This window comes from Camelina sativa, chromosome 11 (assembly GCF_030686135.1).
Source record: "Camelina sativa cultivar CO46 ecotype springtype chromosome 11, ASM3068613v1".
NCBI lineage: Eukaryota > Viridiplantae > Streptophyta > Magnoliopsida > Brassicales > Brassicaceae > Camelina > Camelina sativa.
The window spans coordinates 11794222-11812723 of NC_141890.1; the positions used below are offsets into that span (position 1 = coordinate 11794222).

At 35.9% G+C, this 18502-nt stretch overlaps 3 protein-coding genes and 3 pseudogenes across 7 annotated transcripts; 1 reads left to right on the forward strand and 5 right to left on the reverse strand.

Moving 5' to 3' along the window:
• Window positions 1–343: 343 nt before the first annotated feature.
• LOC104731608 (uncharacterized) lies at window positions 344–3041 on the reverse strand (annotated as a pseudogene). Its single transcript, XR_015570368.1, has 5 exons — window positions 2905–3041; window positions 1070–2021; window positions 922–970; window positions 548–681; window positions 344–470 (listed from the first exon to the last, which is right to left on the reverse strand). The product of XR_015570368.1 is annotated as an uncharacterized LOC104731608 (transcript).
• Window positions 3042–3153: 112 nt separating this feature from the next.
• On the reverse strand, window positions 3154–5093 carry LOC147933875 (uncharacterized; annotated as a pseudogene). The gene is made up of 2 exons (XR_015570367.1): window positions 4988–5093; window positions 3154–4847 (listed from the first exon to the last, which is right to left on the reverse strand). The product of XR_015570367.1 is annotated as an uncharacterized LOC147933875 (transcript).
• Window positions 5094–6902: 1809 nt separating this feature from the next.
• LOC104727912 (uncharacterized) lies at window positions 6903–8761 on the reverse strand. The gene is made up of 2 exons (XM_087472363.1): window positions 7063–8761; window positions 6903–6973 (listed from the first exon to the last, which is right to left on the reverse strand). The coding sequence occupies exons 1-2, from the start codon at window positions 8753–8755 to the stop codon at window positions 6903–6905; spliced, it is 1764 nt and encodes a 587-aa protein (XP_087328489.1). The 5' UTR covers window positions 8756–8761.
• Window positions 8762–9604: 843 nt separating this feature from the next.
• On the reverse strand, window positions 9605–12613 carry LOC104723089 (cyclin-T1-2-like; annotated as a pseudogene). The gene is made up of 7 exons (XR_015572669.1): window positions 12536–12613; window positions 11965–12240; window positions 11511–11592; window positions 10995–11120; window positions 10679–10860; window positions 10432–10580; window positions 9605–10345 (listed from the first exon to the last, which is right to left on the reverse strand). The product of XR_015572669.1 is annotated as a cyclin-T1-2-like (transcript).
• Window positions 12614–13470: 857 nt separating this feature from the next.
• On the forward strand, window positions 13471–15497 carry LOC104723091 (uncharacterized). Its single transcript, XM_087475722.1, has 6 exons — window positions 13471–13600; window positions 13924–14064; window positions 14481–14561; window positions 14669–14785; window positions 14949–14999; window positions 15142–15497. Exons 1-6 carry the CDS (start codon window positions 13598–13600, stop codon window positions 15385–15387), a joined length of 639 nt encoding a protein of 212 aa, XP_087331848.1. The 5' UTR covers window positions 13471–13597; the 3' UTR covers window positions 15388–15497.
• Window positions 15470–17801, reverse strand: LOC104723090 (iron-sulfur protein required for NADH dehydrogenase, mitochondrial). Of its 2 annotated transcripts, XR_015572670.1 has the most exons (9): window positions 17484–17801; window positions 17278–17386; window positions 17056–17178; window positions 16857–16954; window positions 16640–16766; window positions 16472–16557; window positions 16257–16382; window positions 15758–16145; window positions 15470–15569 (listed from the first exon to the last, which is right to left on the reverse strand). XR_015572670.1 is itself a non-coding variant. In XM_010441386.3 (8 exons), exons 1-8 carry the CDS (start codon window positions 17559–17561, stop codon window positions 15948–15950), a joined length of 945 nt encoding a protein of 314 aa, XP_010439688.1. In that variant the 5' UTR covers window positions 17562–17799; the 3' UTR covers window positions 15658–15947. The 2 variants fall into 2 exon arrangements, 1 of the variants encoding a protein (XP_010439688.1); XM_010441386.3 differs by lacking the exon at window positions 15470–15569 and having other exon boundaries at window positions 15658–16145; window positions 17484–17799.
• Window positions 17802–18502: the final 701 nt, after the last annotated feature.

The following is an 18502-nucleotide window of genomic DNA, read 5'->3' on the forward strand; positions in this document are numbered from 1 at the left end:
AGAGGAAATTACGTCAAAGAAAAATAATTAAATTGGAATTGGAGTAATAAAACAATTGTGAAAAGCAGAACTATTCATTCATATGTGTACAATTTCCTAATGCTAATACTAGAGGGAGGAAAAAAACAAGATTCCTTAAATCAAGAGGAACTACCACAAACATTGAACCTATATATACACCACAATGTTTTAAGAGAAATTGTAAGGTTACTCTTTGACTATATGAAAGGAGAGAGCTTCCTCTTGTTCCACTCTACTTTTTAGTCTACAGAGATGAAATAAGATTCATAACATATCAATATCACAAATCATTCATGAAAGGCAAAAAAGCTGTAAGTCTTACTTCTTATCTCACATTCGTTCTTGGCTAGCTTCTCAAGAATCCTCTCTGCAGCAGCAATCATTTCCTGCAACTCTTCAAGTCCTTTTTTGAACTTTCTTGACCTTGTTTTACGACATTTTCACCACCACTAGAATTGGCCGATATTGAACAAATTTAGTGAAAGCTAATAGCTCAAAGTGACAAATGATGAAGAACACAACTCACTTAATTAGTACCATCACATATGTTTTGGCTTTCTGATTGATTTCGGCCACTCAATTGTTGTTGTTATTGAGGAGATGCTGAAAGGTTGAAGACTGGCCTCACGAAAGTACTTGCATATGGAGTTTCCGCGGTCGCTGGAATTTGGTTATAGTTGTAATCATCTCAAGTTTAACTTCTAAATCAGAATTAAAAACCTTTACTCTACATTAAATATCTCAGCACATACACAACACCTTTAACCAACATCAATGCTTTTACTTTAAACTGTGCAGTGTAGACCTATATATTTAACTAAAACTGAACTCAATACCAATTGCAATAATGATATTATAGCTGTTAGAAGACTGATTGATCCAAACAATTGTTAGAGTTACCTTTATAGCAAAGAGACCTGTCTCCATTTCAATTCTTTAATTTGCAGTACTGTAAACCCAATTGTCATAAGATCAAATAAAAAACAATTACTGGCGCACAAAATAGAAAAAATTTAAGAGATATGGAGTTGTACTCCTATTGTCTTACTTTTTGCCATATAGGTTCTCGAAAAGCCTCAATGCTTCGAGTCTCGAGTTTGGATTTTCTTTTATCATCTTTTGAAAAAGCCTATACGCTTCGTTTGCATTTCCTCTAGCAGCAGGTGGAGCAGTAGCAGGAACAATCTCTTCTCCTGATGACTCTTTTTCTTGTGCTTGATTTGCGGTATCGGAAGCTGAAGCTGTAGAAGAAGAAGCATCATCACTTGTGTTTTTGCTTGCTGATTGAAAACTGGCACAACTGAATACTGGCATCCCATTGACCATCTCTGGAACGATCTCTGCCGCAATGAAATCCTGACGGCAGTTTGGACAAGTTCGGATCTGGTTAAGGTTATTACTAGACCTCACAAACTCACATTGGGTGTTGCATCTGTTGCACATTGTCCTAAAGGTAACGATCTCCTTTGGTTTCCTTGAAGATTTAGGTTTAGGCTCTGGCTCTGGCTCTGGCTCAGACTCAGAAGACTCTGAAGAATCAAACTCGTACCCGTGTCGCTTTGATCTGCTCCTTTTTCGTTTCAAAGGTTTTGGTTTCCTCTTTTGATCATAAGCAGCTCTCTTAGCTTGGTCAGATAACAAATCCCAAGATTGTAAAACCAGTTTAAACGCGCCTTCAGCTCCATGAAACCTGTTCTTGTCCGGGTGAAGCAAAAGGGCCAACTTCTTGTATTGTTTATTTACCGCTTCATCATCAGCTAAAGGATCAACACCGAGTATGCCATACCAACCAGATTCTCCATTGATCTTGTTTGATGCAGAGATGTAAACATCGATCATCATCAGCACTTGTTCCAAACCGTCTAGCTTTGGATACAACTTGAGCCTTTATAGCGGATTGTTTCGCTCCATTGTAATCATTCTCCGAAAGTTTCCTCTCAGCGATATCAATTGCTCTCTTGGCTTCTTCCTCGTTAGGGTTCATGTTGTTTACTTTCTCTCTACAAAATAACAAATCGAGAAAACAGATTAAATAAATCTGAAAAGAAGATACATATCAGAAACAGAATTGACACAATTCGGTGGATCTAATAACAGAATTCATGAAAGAAGAAACATTGCAAACATCAGAAACGTCTAATAGATATGTGAAAAGTCTCTGATTTATAGAGATCCACTAAAAATAAACCCTAGAGACACGCGAGATATGATGAAAGAATAGGAGAATTATATAAAACTTTCAATACAAGTAAAAAACAAAACGGGTGGATTTTTTTTTTTTTCCTCAACAAAACTACTTATTTTCTTAAGATTTGATTTCACGCAACATTGATTTTCTTCCATAAACTTATCAAGTATTAAATTTTTGATAAATTTTATTGTAAATTATTACTAATGTACAGAATGTAAATATTTTTTTAACCATTTAAAGTGTCACTGTTTGATTTTTTTAGATATCTCAAAATTAGATAGACAATGATTATAAAAATTGCATGTGTAATATTTATTCATGGATATTAAATATTTATATATATTACTATTTTCTAATATTTTCTTAAAATCTATGCAATAATTAATACACAAATGATGATTTCTTAATGTATAAATTTTGGATAACTTTTATTGTTAAATATTACTATATTTGGAATGTAAATATTTATTTGACCATTAAATGTGGCACTTTTAAAATATTTTAGATATTTTAACATTAGATAGACAATGATTATAAAAATTGCATATATGATGATAGACAATATGCTTCCTTAGCTTTAAAATCTAGCAAATACTATTATTGATATAAAATATTTTTTTTATTATTTATTTTTTATTATATTCTTTAAAATCTATCAGTAAATGGAACTCCATAAAAAGTTTAAGACGTACCATCAGTCATCAAACTTGTAAGGAGAGTAACGTTGATGCATCTTAACTTCTGCATATGTTTGGATTGGTTCTGTTTCCTGTTCTTCCTTCAGTGAGCATAAGAAGGAAGAGCATAAGTGGAGAGAAAGGGAAGAGAGGCACATATTTACCTTTACAAAAGTGCAGTGTGGTTAGCAGCAGATTGAGATGAATGAATTCAATGAAAAAGAGAAACAGATTTGAATCAAAGGTTAACTCGAAGCAGCACTGTAAATTCAAGTTCCATAAGACTAAATAAAAAAAAACTATTACTGATGCATACAAAGAAACAAAAAATAGATATAAACTAACTACTAAATCCAAATGTCTTACTTCTTACTTCACATCTGTCATGTGTTCCTTTAAAAGCCTCTCTGCTGCAAGAGTAGAGTTGGCATTCAATGTTGTCATCGGTTTCCTGAAAAGCCTCTCTGCTTCAAAGCTAGTGTACTTAGCATTCAATGGTGTCATCCGTCTCTGTTTCTAAAGCAGAGTTTTTATTTCCTGTTGTCATCTTCTTGTAAATACTCTTTGCAACGTTTGCATTTCCTCCAGCAGCAGCAAAAGCAAAATCAGCAGCGATCTTTTCTCGTGACTCGGGAAAAAATCTTTTCAGTGCGTCTCCACTTGAATATGCAGTCTTTGGCTTTGCGCTAGCAGATGCAGATGCTGATGCTGAGCTAGTAGAAGAAGAAGCATCACTAGTTGTGTTTTTGCTGCTTGATGACTTACCAAAGGGAAGAAAACTCGATGTGATGACTGGCCTTCCATTGACTATGTATGGAATTATCTCGGTCGCTTGGAAATTCTCACTGCAGTATGGACAAGGCAAAGTCTTGTTAGGAGAATTAGACCTCAAAAGTTTACAAAGTGTCTTACATCTATTGCACACTGTCCAAAAGATACTGGTTTCCTTCTTGTTCGATGAAGAATCAAGCTTAGGGTTAGGATCAAACCATCTTTTCATTCTTATGGGTGCAGCATTTGCAATGTTAGATGCTGAAGTTGAGAAAGTGCCTTTGCGCATTGGCTGATTACAGGGACTCATTATGATGACTGGCCTCCCATTGTGTGCCACTGGAATTACTTCGGTCGCAACAAACCACTGACTGCAGTTTTGACAAGTTAAGGCCTTGTTAAGATACTCCCTCTTAAATTCCCAATATGTCTTGCATCTGTTGTTTCTGCACACTGTCCAAAAGTTACCATAATTCGTTGTTTCTAATGAAGAATCAGGCTTAGGTTTAGTCTCAGTCTCAGACTTAGGCTCAGGTTTAGGCTCAGTCTTAGGCTCAGGTTTAGGATCAGGCTTCTTATGCTCAGGCTCAGGTTCAGGCTTCTTACGCTCAGGTTCAGGCTTCTTACGCTCAGGCTCAGGCTTCTTATGCTCAGGCTTAGGCTCAGGCTTAGGCTCAGGCCTAGGCTTAAACTCAGACTCGTACGTATAAGAAGAATTTGGCTTATGTCGCTTTTCTGGTTTATGATTAATTTGGTTTGATCTCCTCCTCTTGCGATCATAAGAAGCTCTCTTAGCTTTATCAGATAATAGATACCAAGCTTCTAAAACCAACTTAAACGCGCCTTCAGCACCATTAAACTTGTTCTTGTCCGGATGAAGCAATAGAGCTAACTTCTTGTAACGTTTCTTCACAGCTTCATCATCAGCCAAAGGATCCACACCTAGTACGCCATACCAGTTAGGTTCTCCTCTTGATCCGTTGATCTTGTTTGATGCATAGAGATAAACATCGATCATCTTCAAAACTTGTTCCAAACCGTCGACCCTTAGATACAAGGCCTGAGCCTTTATAGCGATTTTTTTGGCTCCATCGTAATCATTCTCCGAAAGTTTTCTATCGGCAATATCCAAAGCTCTTCTAGCTTCTTCCTTATTAGACTCCATGTCGTTGAGAGAGTTTTTTCCTCTACCGAAACAATTTGAGATGCAAAAGACAAAAAGACAATAGTTCAGAGGATTGTGTACGTACAGAACCAAAACAGGAAATCAAAGCCACACGAAATATCACACAAAATCAGAAACAGAGTTCGGTGAAAATAACAATACCCATTGAAGAAACTTGTCGCGAAATCTCGTGCTAATCAGAAAGAACCCTAGAAACGCCGCCAGAGAAGAGGAAGATATTAACAGAGGTAAAATAATGGTTTGGTATCACTCCGTATCATGTAATTTTATAGGGCTTATACGAAACGAAGATCTGATTTCCAATTTAATAAACCAATAAACCATTGGGCGAGTCACGCGTGTCTTACACGTAACACTTATGGATAGAAGAAAAAAGGAAAAATTATTAGCTTAGTGTGAGTAATAAATTATTATTATTTGTCACAACAATCTATATATATATATATATATATTTTAAGACATTTATAAAATAAATATTTAAGTTGGCACTCGACACTAAATAATTAATTTAATAGAGAAATTAAATATTTGATTTTTTATAGAAACTAATTGTTTTAAAAGGTAACAAACATAATTGTAAATGTATACATATTTTATTTCCTTATTTTATAAGAAGGTGAGTGAAGAGATATTGTTCTTTAAAAAATTAAAAAATTGATTTGATAAAAAGTGAATTTTAGCCTAACATAGTCATAGTTTTAAAAATTAACTTATAAATTATTTAGTATATGAATTACAAAATATTATAAATACTACAACACATTCTTAATATTCTAAAAAAAAAAAAAATTGTATACACAGAAAAATATACACTAACATATATGATAATACCTCTGTTTAATTATAGAAAACAAAACTAAGTGTTCTAAAAATTTATATTCTATCTAATAACAAATTAGGTTATAAATTGTATAAAACATAAGAAGAAAAAATATTATAAACAAAATTATAAATTAGTTAGATAAAATTTAATTAATTGAGAATTTCAAAACTAAATTGTAAATTAAAACTATTATTTAAAATATATTAATTTGGTACACTGCCGGTAAAAACCTAGTTAGAATACAAAATAGTTCAGGCCTATGAGACCCATCGGCCATAGTGATGATCATCGCTCTGGCTTAGATTGACTCTCGATGAGCCTCATTCGATATCAGAACTTATACACTTATCTGTGGAAGCCATATATCTCTGGAGACAAGGTAGGTTGATTGCACAACGGCTACACCACCGCTATTTTCAACTCTGCTTTCTTGATATGTACGTAGGATTAGATATATGCTTTCTCTCCTAAAGCTCAAGCATTTTTGGCCTCGGATAAATAACCCGCAGCAACAAGGTCTTTTGTGATCTGATTGTAGATTACTTTTTAGGTTTTTTTCTTCTTTCTGATCTTGATTTACTTGACAGAAGAGGGGATTCAAACTTCTTACTCCATCTATATATATCTGTTTCTTTTTGTGGAGATTTATAAATCCAACAATTACATATGATTCATTACGGACAAACAAATTGTTTACAACAAACGTTTGTTTTTCTTGAATATGTGTGGCTTAGAGAAGAAAAGCAGCAGAAGCTGTCCTGTAAAGATTTGAACAGGTTCTTTAAACATATTTGGTGTCTTTGTGGTATGGATACTGCCATGAGCATCTTTGTCTGATGATGATCTTGCAGGGGACTTATCTTATATTTTGTTGTCGAATATTTTGCTATATCACATGTGTCTCTGTCTAAGTTTCAATCTCATTCCATCAGTTATTGTTGAAGTAAAACAGAGCTAAAACAAGAGAAAAACAAGACTTCAGAGTCATGAAACCCAATTTTCTTGAATCAAAAGGATCTACCACAAATCTTGAAAACTACACCAGAGTGGTTAACAGAAGTTAGGACATCACACATTGACGGTGAAAGGAGAACTTTCTCTTGTTCCACTTTAGTTGAGTCTAGAGATAAAGAAAAAAAGAAAAAAAAAAGAAGGATCCATAACATATCATAAAGCATCCTGAAAGGCAAAAAAACAGAACTCAGCAACTTCAAGAAATTTGTGATAAGTCTTTCACTTCTTATCTCCCATTTCCCTAGGCTTTTTAAGCACCTTCTCTGCCCTCGGCTTCTTAAGAACCTTCCCTGCAGTAGCAAGTGACTCCCCACGTACTCTTTTCAAAATTTCTTGCGCTTGATTTGTGGCATTTATGCTACCAGAAATTGGCCGTTACTGAACACTGAACAATTCCACTGAAAATTGTAGGTATAACTAACCGATGATGAAGAAAAGTTCTGTGAATAGGTACCACCACTTGTGTTTTGGGCACTCCATTGTTGTTGTTGTTGGAGTTGAGGAGATGATGAGAGGTTGACGACTGGCCTCAAAACATTTACCTGTGGAATTTTCACGGTTGCACTAACAGATGGTGAAGAAACTCTGTGTGAAGAAGAGGCTCCATTTGTGTTTTTGTTTGTTGTTTGACTTTTGGCACTTGCTTGTGGAGTTTTCTGAGCTGCAGATGGAGAAGAATTTCTCACAGAAGAAGAAGCTCCATTGGTGCTTTTGTTTGTTGCTTTATTTTGGGAGCTGTTTTGTTGTTGTTGAGGAGATGATGAGCAGTTTACTGGCTTCACAACTTGTGTTGCACTGAAAACCTGACCACAGATAAGACAATGTACGGGCTTTATATGACAAAACCCCGTCACATATGGACTTTGTGTCGTGCATCTATTGCATATTGTCCAAAACAACATACTATCTGTATGCTGTTTTGATGAATCAGCAGGGGCAGGGGCAGGGGCAGGGGCAGGGGCAGGGGCAGGAGCAGGGGCATAACTCCAAGGTTTAGGGCTCAGATCCACACGGTGTCTAGCATTTTGATGCCCGCTAGAAGATGATGGTTTGTGTGGATTTAGTGGTTTGGGCATCCCACAAGCAGGCTTATGATTACTTGTAGCCCCAGCACTCGGATACACACTTCCTCTAGCACTTTGATTCCCGTTAGAACATGCTGCTGGCTTGTGTGGATTTGGTGGTTTTGGCATCCCACTAGCAGGCTTATGATCATTTGTAGCCCCAGCACTCGGATCCATTCCACCTCTAGCGTTTTGATTCCCATTGGAAGATGTTGCTGGCTTGTGTGAATTTGGTGGTTTTGGCATCCCACTAGCAGGCTTATGATCACTTTTAGCCTTAGCACTCGGATCCACACCACCTCTAGCATTTTGATTCCCACTATGAGAAGCAGGCTTGTGTGGATTTGGTGGTTTTGGCATCCCACTAGCAGGCTTATGATTGCTTGTAGCCCCAGCGCTCGGATCCACACCGCCTCGAGCATTTTGATTCCCGTTAGAAGATGCTGCTGGCTTGTGTGAATTTGGTGGTTTTGGCATTCCACTAGCAGGCTTATGATCATTTGTAGCCCCAGCACTCGGATCCACACCGCCTCTAGCATTCTGATTCCCATTATGAGGAGCAGGCTTGTGTGTTGTGTTTGGCGGTTTCTGCATCCCGGTATTTGCATCTTTCGACTTCCTCTTTTGATCATAACCACTTCTCTTGACCTTATCAGATAACAAACACCAAGCTTGTGAAACCAGCTTAAACGCTCCTTCCGCGCCTTTAAACTTGTTTTTATCAGGATGAAGCAAAAGAGCCAACTTCTTGTACTGTCTCTTCACCGCTCCATCATCAGCCAAAGGGTCTACCCCGAGAACTCCGTACAAGTCAGCTTCTCCGTTGATCTTGTTGGTTGCAGAGATATAAACGTCGATCATCATCAACACTTGTTGCAAACCATCAAGGTTAGGATACAAAACCTGAGCTTTGTTTGCAAATTTCTTGGCTCCATTGTAATCTTTCTCTGAAACTCTCTTCTCAGCGATATCCATTGCCCTTCTAGCTTCATCCTTGTTACATTCCATGTTGGAGAGCTCACTGTAATAATTAGGGGAGAAAGGTTAAGAGGAATGTTTCCATACATATAAGAGTTGTTTTGGTAAAAAAACATCAAAGTACCGAGTTCAATGTTATACGAAAATGGTTTAACCAGAATATATAATAAACAGTACTTTTTTTCTACAGACGGAATCTAAATTAGAGGATTGCTGCTAAACACCTAATTCGATAATCGAAACTCAAAAGAAAACAGAACAATAAGATCCTCATGACAAGACCATTCAACATAAAACAGTTAACAAAAACAAAAAAAACATTGCTAAGGCACAAGTAAATGTAGATTCATGCAATGCAAATTTTATCATACCTTTGGTAAGGACACAGCGAGACAAAGTAAGAAGCAGAGGAAGAAATGGGAAAATGAAAGGACTTATGTGTTGTGAGACTTAAGTATGACTCCAAAAGACAAGAAGCGTACCCTACACGATTTTTACTTTTTCAATTTTTTCTTTCTGTATGGAAATAAAATGAAGTCATTGAAAGTCAAATAATAATAATATTGCTAAATCCTGTTATGAATTTATAAATTATATAGGCAACTTTCGATTCTTTTTTATTTATATGATTCAACGAGATAACAGGTAAATTCCTTAATTTTCAAATTATATTTACTTATTCATCTTCAGATATTCTATTTCTAAGTTCAGTATGATTTCATAGTTATTGGAGTTTAAGATATAAGGCAAAAACAAAGAAACTTTGTACATGCATTTACTATTTACAGATTCTTAGGGTTAAAACTAGTGGACAGAGACAAGATTTATAAAGTCATGATGATCTACCAAAAATCTTGAAACCAAAACCATCGTGTTTTGGAGAAACATAAAATAAATTGTCTCTCCAAAACTCTTTTACTTATAAGCTCTTCCCAATAGTCGTCTCTCCAAAACCCAGTTCTTCCAATAGCTTGTCAGCTGAAAATCCAGACCAATATTTCACCATCTTCAATTCTTTCATATATCACTGTCATTCATCAGAGAGGCATCAGCCATCAATACCTGAGTTGTTTGCATCTAGAAGCTCACTGTGTTCTACACTCCTGTTGTCATCAGGGTTCATCAAGCTTTGTCTTCTCGTAATGCTATCCTCTTCTTCTGCTTCTCTTTTACTCAAGTCCTTCTCATCCATCAAATCCCTCTTCTGTATATCTTTGTCAAAGGACTTCTTATCTTTCTCTTGTTTAGCATCATCCACCTCCTCTTGAAGCACTTGCAAGTCTTTCTCCAATTGGCTGACCGCAGCATTATCACTTGTCTCAACAATTATAGTATGAACAGAATGGTCATCTCGATTCTTTCCAGCTTCATTTTCTGATTGCTCCTCTCCAATTTCTTCAGGCCTAGACCCCTCGTGGACTGAATGATCATCGCTCTGGCTTAGATTGACTTTCGATGAGCCAACTTCGATATCAGAACTTGGACACTTATCTGTGGAAGCCATATCTCTGGATAAAGGTTGATGCACTACAGCTACACCACCACTACTTTCAGCTTTGCTTTCTTGAGATGTAGGAATATGCTTTCTCTCATAAATCTCATGTATTTGGCCTCGAATATCTGAAAACGCAAATGATAAATAAACCGCAACAACAAGGTTTAGAGCCATCAAACTCGTAAATTTTTAAGAAAAAAGATACACATACCCTCTAATTGACAAGCTGGGATATCAAAATCTTGACACAAGACCTCTCCATATGATTGCAAGTCCATTTTTAGGAGCTCAGCAGCAAGGAAAAGAGCACCAGCAGCTATGTGATCAGGCTTATACTGCAGGCAGAGCGTCGTCCGTCGACTGCAAGGAACTCATGATTGTGTGAAGAAGGAAAAGCACAAGGCGTATAGAGAACCATTAGAATTCAAAAAGCTTTAAAGTAACATTTTTAAGCATACCAATCGTTGATAAGATTCCATGAAAGTGGGGCAAGATCGGTCTTAGCATCGTCAACCATAAATCTCTTAATTGCTTCGACAAGAGGTCTATAAGGGAGACTAATATAGAGATCAAAGTTTAATGTATAAAGAACAAGCTCCTCTCCACTCAATACAAGCTCTTTCTGTTGCTCATATACTTCCTGCAAAAGTGAAATAACATTTATGTGCAAAAGAAAGGAAAGAATAAATCTTTTCAAAAACCTAGTAAAGTAAACAACAAAGAAGAAATGGACAAGGAGAGTTGTAAGATCGGTATTATGAAAAAAAAAAAAACCTTTTTCTGAGCATCAGAAAAATCCTTCTTGTGTATAATCTCATAAGAAGCAATAATAACGTCTTTTAAAGCCACTGGAGTTTCCACAACCTTCCCAGCTAGGAGCATGCAGACTGTTGCAATTGTCTGGAGAGCAAATATAACAGGCAAAGGCATAAGTACCAATCTAATTGTTCTTACTGCTCAAGAAGAATACATCATCGCAAAACAAGCACAAATTTATTAACCGTGCACATCTATCCAAACCGGAAGAGACAGAGAGCTTGATCTCTATCACAGAAAAAGACAGTTTTATCTTGAATAAAAACAGGTAGACTCATCTGATTAATAAAGTAAGTAATACGCTTTGACTAGAACTAGCAAAGATGATGAAATAGAGGTATCTTAAGAAGCCAGGATGTTTTAAATCACCAGACAGACAGCTATAGGCTAAAGACTTATAGTCACTCAAAACAACACATACTAAAAGACATATATATTCCTTAGTAACCATTTCGTTCACCAAACTAAACTCACCCATCTGTCATTCTTGGCGTGCGATTGACGAATGAAGAATCGGTGACAGAATACCGTAGCAGTGGCTATCGTTACCTGGGGACTGCGTTGAGAAACTTATATCAGCCCACATTCATCAAAGGAGCCAAAATCGAATAGGCTTGTTACATTAAGATGGAGCTATGCATACATAGTGAAGACAAAATGGAAATAAGTATACCATTAATGGCTTTTAACTCTTAAGATTCATGTTAATAAACATACCAAGATACAAGGGTGTACAAATCACATACTAAAATTAAACTAACTTAGAGTATCAATGCCCCAGATTGACGAGTACATCACATAATAGAATATATAACAGACCAAAGCATATCTGTCAAAAGGATACTAAGATGGTGAACTTACGAAATACCAACACAATACAGAAACGAAAGCAGCATAAGAAACACAGGTAAGGCAAAAAGAAAGTTACAGTTTCAATCTTTCGCCGAGATTTTCCAAAAATGAACAGTAAGAGTTGCGTAGGCTATTTTCCATGTTCAAATCAATACCATCTCGCCTCGACGGTGAGGTTGTTTCGATATCTTCTCTTGTAAAAACCAAGGGATAATCTCTTCATCATGGAGATTGCTCGCGACTGACGAAACATCGCTGTCATTGCCAGAAGCATTCTCATCCAAATCCAATGCTTCATCCATTTGTTATGTAAAACAGTGATGATCTTAGTCTTTCGACTATTACACAATTTCTGAAAAAAGGAAAACAGAGTAATTAATTGTGATGCCTTTAACAAGTTAATGATAACAAAAAGACTTCAACTTTGAAAACAAACGCATTACAAAGGGTCAAATTGGTTTCGAAAGAAACAGAGACAAAAAGAATTAGTCTTGGGCGATGCAGAGGTAAAGATTGCAAATTTCAATGAATGAATGGTTAAAAATTCATGAAACGATGACCCATGACCCATAAATGAAAATAAAACAAAAATTGCGTAGCAAAAGCCTCAAAGTCGGATTCAGCAGATTAAAAGATCGATACTTTACCTAAAACAAATGCAATCAACGAGAGAAAGAAACTCGTAAACGAAGAACCCTGAGGGGAGGTATTGGTTTAGGATTTAGAAAGAATTTTAATGACTTTAAAAGTTAGGTAAAATATATTGTTATTCAATCAAGACTTTTAAAAACTCTTTAAAAATTTGGTGTTATTGGTTGTGGATTTGTAAAAAGTTATCTAAAATCTTGATAAATCTAGTGTTATTGGATTAAAAGTTTTATAAAGTTTTAAAAGTTAGGTAAAATATATTGTTATTCAATCAAGACTTTTAAAAACTCTTTAAAAATTTGGTGTTATTGGTTGTGGATTTGTAAAAAGTTATCTAAAATCTTGATAAATCTAGTGTTATTGGATTAAAAGTTTTATAAAGTCATTAAAAATTTTATGTTATTCAAGTAAAACAAAAGAATCTTGGATTGTTAATGAATTCAAATTTTATGTTATTGGTTTAGGATTTTATATTATTTCCTTCATAACAAAAGTCATGAAAACTCTTTCATCAAATAGAAAGATTTTACAAGATTAGAAAAAACAAATCATCAAGATTTTAAAAAACTTCCTAAACAATCTCTTAGAATCCTTCATTTTTAACTTTCAATTTTCTATGATTCTAAGAATCAGCAAAAACATAAAGTCATTAAAATTCTTTCTAAATCCTAAACCAATACCTCCCCTAAGCCTTAGAGCAGCGGGGAGTCAAAAGAATGGGAAGAGAAAGAGCGAGCAAGCAAAGCAGTACTACAACACTCCGCTCGTTTCTGAGAAGTATATGTTGGGGGACAAAAGTAGAAGATTTTGATAATAAGAGGATTAAAAAGGAAATAGCTTATCTTTAAAAGTGTGTATGCTTACTTGGCAAAACCTATAACCAATATGATTGAGACACGTGTAAATCCAAATTAAAATTGAAAAAGGAATTATGGGAAATAAAAATTATAAATAAGCTTCGCCGATCTCGTTTTCATATCAGGCGGCGTGTAGGTTTCTGTTATTTGAACCCAAATTCTCACCGGCGACATTGGGTTCTTTGCAACATTGGGTTCGTGAAGATGGTAAATTTTTCTCCTTTCCTTATTCGGGTTTTGATCTGATTCTCGATTAAATTTTAGGGCTGTTGTGATCTTTTGTCAGAAATTACTATTGTTTTTCTTATTGAATTGTGTGTCGCTCTGTGATCTAGATAGGAAAATAAGCCAGTAGAAACTATCTCATATTTGATCAAAGCATGGTTCTTTTAACATATATTGGTCTCTTTTGTGGTATTGATATTGCCTGGAATGACATAACTATATAGATTCCTACCTATGAGGAGCTTTGTTTGATTTGTAGAAATCTGAAGCTTTGCTTAGTAACCATGTTTGTATGTCAATTTCAGGTGGGGAAATCAGTCAAATTATCCTCGAAAGACGTTACACCGGTTAAACTTATTAGTCGAGGTTTAGTATCTGATTCAGTTGCTAGAAACATCAAAGTGTGCCGCAACAAAGGGGACTTATCTGATATCAGTGATGCTGAGGTAAAAAAATGTCTTCTACCTTAATGCTTAATTGATGCTTATTGTAGCTCTCACAAATTTTCCACACATGTATTCCATTAATCTTTAGCATCTGTAGATCCTTCTTAAGAAGTATATAATTTTGTTCCTGTTGATTTTTGTCTGATTTGAATCCCGTCTATGGTTTTAGTCTCTGTAAACTCAACACTTGTTCCTGGATTGTGGCGAATCAGCGTTTTGTTAACATGTAAGTCCATCACGTGTTAATTTAGTTTCACTTAATTCCAACCGTGTAACCTAGTCAAAACTATTTTCTTGTGCTTGTCTTCCGGTTTTTGACATTCTGCTCTATTCTATAATGTTTAATTATATCTATGAAGCTTATGAGCAAAGGCAATTTCTGTACCTTGACTTTGATGGTTATTGCTGCTCATCAGGTTGCTGGTTATCTAAGTAATAAAGAAGAATTCAATTTGAAGAAGAGAGCATGGGAATTGATGAACCCTGAATACCAAAAGGTTTTTGTTCTTAACTTGTCTTTGATCTTCTTAATTTCTGTTAAGTCGTTACTCACATGCTTCCATTGACGTTCTTGTTAATGATCATTCATTTTCTTGATTCTCAGGGAAAGAGGAGGAAAGTCGCCAATGAGAAAAAGAAGGATCCTGCTAATAAGACTGTTCCTAGTAAGAAAGCTTTTGCAACCAGAACCCTAAGCAATGTAGAAACTGAAAATACAAAGGTCGGTGCTACTATTCCTTCAGCTCTCTCTCTCTCTCTCTCTGAAACAATGTCTATATATATTGCACTTTTGTTTCTTTCAGATTTCTTTGGATCTTCCTTATTTTTCATCTGTAGTTAAATGTATCGTCTGACATAATTTTTTCTTGTCTTATTTCATGCAGAGACCGAGTTTGGAAATCAATTACGATGCCTTGGATAAGCTATTTGGTGATGTAAGTTTACTCCTATTTCTAACAAGTATAATGCTGTGTTGCATTCATAGAATTGAAAGTTGAAGAGATATCAGCTTCATGTTGCTAGAATAGGCCTCTTGTTTCTCTGCCGAGTCTCTTATGTGTATTCATATCTTTGTAGGATAACTCTCCAAAGAGGGATAATCTAGAGAAAGCAGTCGGTGTTGGTGACCAAGTGGAATATTCAAATCATAGCAGTGAAGAAAGCCTTTTGAAACCACCGGGTTCTGAGGAAGAAGAACCAGCCTGGAGTGAGGATTACAGTAATGAAGATGCGTATAGAGGAGATGAAGAATGCTATGGTAATGAAGATCTTGAATTTGAAGATGAAGTTGAACAAGAAGATGACGAAGGGATTATTTGGTGATCTCATCTTATGTTGTGAAGTGATCTCAAAATGTCTTCTCTACAATTCTTACTCAGAACATTTGGTTTTTTGAAGTCTATAGTGATCTCTACATCTCTTTATTTGATTCATTATCTGCAAATACATTCTTTTCGTTGCAAATATTCTCCTTGGTGCAATGTGAATAGAGGAGACGCATAATGCTATGGCCATGAAGATCAAGATGAAGAAGAAGATAATGAAGGGTTAATTTGGTGATCATCTTACATTGTGAAGTAATCTCAACATGTCTTACTTTAAAATTTGAAAGTTATATTTTCTTTTTCAAAATCTTGAGATAACTATAAAGGGATCTCATGTCTTATTCAGATTCTTCATCTTCCAATCTAACAAAAAAAAAAGCCTTAACAATTTGTTATGCTGATTCATATGGTTCACAACGAGTGAGTGGCTCTATCGCTTTGTCCTCTGCATATAGATTCTTCTCTTTGCAAACATTCTCTTGGGTAAAATCAGCTGAGAAGGTGAAGCAGCGAAACAAACTTGGGTTATATATTAGCCTCTTGTTCGCATGGCTTGCTCTATGATGAGCCGCTGGAGTGTGGAACGTTTAGCTTCATCTGAATCTCATTCTCTGGATTATCTCTTAGCTCCTTGAGTCCTTTTACCACGTTTTGAGCTAGATCTTCATAAGCTTTTGATACTATAGAACCCGGTGAAGAGACAACCACAGGAACACCTTCATCAGAACCTTCTCTGATCGTCATTTCCAGTGGGATCTATATATAGGCAATTAAATAGTATTTAATGTAAGGCCACAGAGAGAATGAAGAAGGCTTAAAAGCATTGAAACTCGCAGTAACAAATCGTTTCTGGCTTAAATTATTTACCTCACCGATAAGTTTCAAACCCTTCTTAGCAGCAGTGCGGCGTGCTCCTTCTTTCCCAAATATGAAAGAAGGTTCGTTACAGTGAGGACAAACAAAGCAACTCATGTTCTCCACAAGTCCCAAGATCTAGCAGAAAAATGCAGAAAGGTTAAGCAGCTAGATCGAGATCTATATGTTTCCCAGCAGGCAAAGATCACAAAAGAAGATGGCCGTACAGGTACTCTAACTTTGTCAAACATGGAGATTCCTCGATTAGCATCAGCAAGCGCAACATCTTGTGGAGTTGATACAATAACAGCACCTGGAAACAAAATCCCACTCTGATAACTACACATTTTTTCTCAGATAAGGCAACTCGGATATGCTACAACGAGATCAGCTACCTGAGAGTTTCAGGTTTTGAGATATGGAAATTTGAGCATCACCGGTTCCAGGTGGCATATCAACAACAAGAATATCGAGATTTCCCCAATCAACTCCTCTTGTCATCTTAGCAAGAGCACTCATTACCTGTAACAATACCAGAAAGCTTGCTTACTGAACGAAATCTTTTTTTTGTTTGCATAATAAACTCTAAAAAGGATGTAATAAGAAACACACCATAGGACCTCTCCACACAAGGGGTGCATCTTTTTCAACAAGAAGTCCCATTGACATGCATTTAACTCCATAGTTCTCAACTGGAATCATCTTCATATCTTCAAATACAGATTACAGTAAAAACGTAGATGATGTATATAAACACACAACATGCTAATTCTGTTGTTAAAGGTATGTGGCTATCTATCTATCTATCTACCTTGGTTAACTTGAGGCTTTTGATTGATTTTCATCATGATTGGAACAGATGGTCCGTACACATCCGCATCAAGCAACCCAATCTTCAGTTCACATTTGTTGGCCAATGCAACAGCTAAGTTAACTATATACATCAACCCCCAAACTTCTCACATTAGCATTTTGACAAAAGCCAAACACTTTCAATCTCAACACACAAAAAGCTTCAGTGGAAAGACAATACCAGCTGTGGAAGACTTTCCGACTCCGCCTTTACCGGACGCAACGGCGATGATATCTTTAACTCCATGTAACTTGAGCTCCGTCGTCCTCCCGCCGCCGCTAGCAGAGCTCTGCAATAAACGAAAAGGCGAGATATAAAAAAAACTCCAATCTCACACTAATTAAGATAACCCACGAAAGGAACGAGATTTAAGGATCAATGCTTACGAATAATTTATAGGCAGAGACGGAAGCTGAGTAGAGTTCACGGCGGCGGAGTGATCGCAGAATCGCGACGGTGGCCATAGGGAGGAGAGAGAGAGTGAAAGTGGTGACGAGGGCAGTTTAGGAAATGCGAGTGACTAAAGTAAAGGTGTCAACTTTTTTACAGAGAGAAATACAAAACAGAGAGATTGGGAACACAAAGAGAGATTAGATCCTTTTTTTTTTTTGGCTTTTTTTGATGTAAGTTTTGCTTAAGAGTGGGAAACACAACCACACTTTGATCTCTTTTTGGATCTTAATTCTGTGATAAGAGTGTGCTTCATTCGAATCCTTTTATTAGTCTATTTTATGTTTATTTGTGTATGTGTTGCTTCTGCAAATATGTAGAATTGGTTTTGAACACTAACTAGTTCACATACCATTTTTCAATGTTTCCTTAAGTTGAAGGAATTGTGAATGACTCCATCGTGTTTGTTCTTGTATTCTTTAGTTTACAAATGCTTTTGGAATTGTATCTAACAGTAGTATAGATGACAAGTCAAACTGTTTTTGCCAGCCAAAACATATAGTTCATAAAATGATATAATCCAATTAGTAATATTACAACAGTACTTAACTCGATCAACTTGAAAGCTTTGACTTGACTTGTTTCTATGTGACAAAATTAATCTCTTTACATTTCTAAGACTCCATAAAATTCATATATATATAACGAAATGTTAATGATTAAGTCTTAATCATAAAACGGAATTTATCAGTTAAACATAATAATTCATTCTGTTCAATTTCATGTGACCATCTGACTTTTTGATACACAAATTCCTTACTTTGTACTATCTAGAACGCATGATATGCCCATCATTGCTAGTTTATGTTTCTTGCATTTCTTATTAAAAAAAAAAGTCAATACCATGCATTTTGCAGCTACATTCCCATATAAATTCATAACCTCTGTTCCCTTCCTTTAGACAATCTATATAATTCGCCTGGTTTGTCTAGGCTTAACATTTGTTTAGTTCAAA

Excerpts from the sequence above, each read along its gene's own strand:
- LOC104727912 (XM_087472363.1), bottom strand. The coding sequence starts at position 8,755 with ATGGAATGTAACAAGGATGAAGCTAGAAGGGCAATGGATATCGCTGAG. Across the intron at positions 6,974-7,062 it reads GTGGAATTGTTCAGTGTTCA|GGAAGGTTCTTAAGAAGCCG; the intron begins GTAACGGCCAAT and ends TTGCTACTGCAG.
- LOC104723090 (XM_010441386.3), bottom strand. The coding sequence starts at position 17,561 with ATGGCCACCGTCGCGATTCTGCGATCACTCCGCCGCCGTGAACTCTAC. Across the intron at positions 16,955-17,055 it reads AAAGCCTCAAGTTAACCAAG|ATATGAAGATGATTCCAGTT; the intron begins GTAGATAGATAG and ends CTGTATTTGAAG. Across the intron at positions 16,767-16,856 it reads TTGTGTGGAGAGGTCCTATG|GTAATGAGTGCTCTTGCTAA; the intron begins GTGTGTTTCTTA and ends GTATTGTTACAG.
- LOC104723091 (XM_087475722.1), top strand. Across the intron at positions 14,562-14,668 it reads TGAACCCTGAATACCAAAAG|GGAAAGAGGAGGAAAGTCGC; the intron begins GTTTTTGTTCTT and ends CTTGATTCTCAG. Across the intron at positions 15,000-15,141 it reads TGGATAAGCTATTTGGTGAT|GATAACTCTCCAAAGAGGGA; the intron begins GTAAGTTTACTC and ends ATATCTTTGTAG.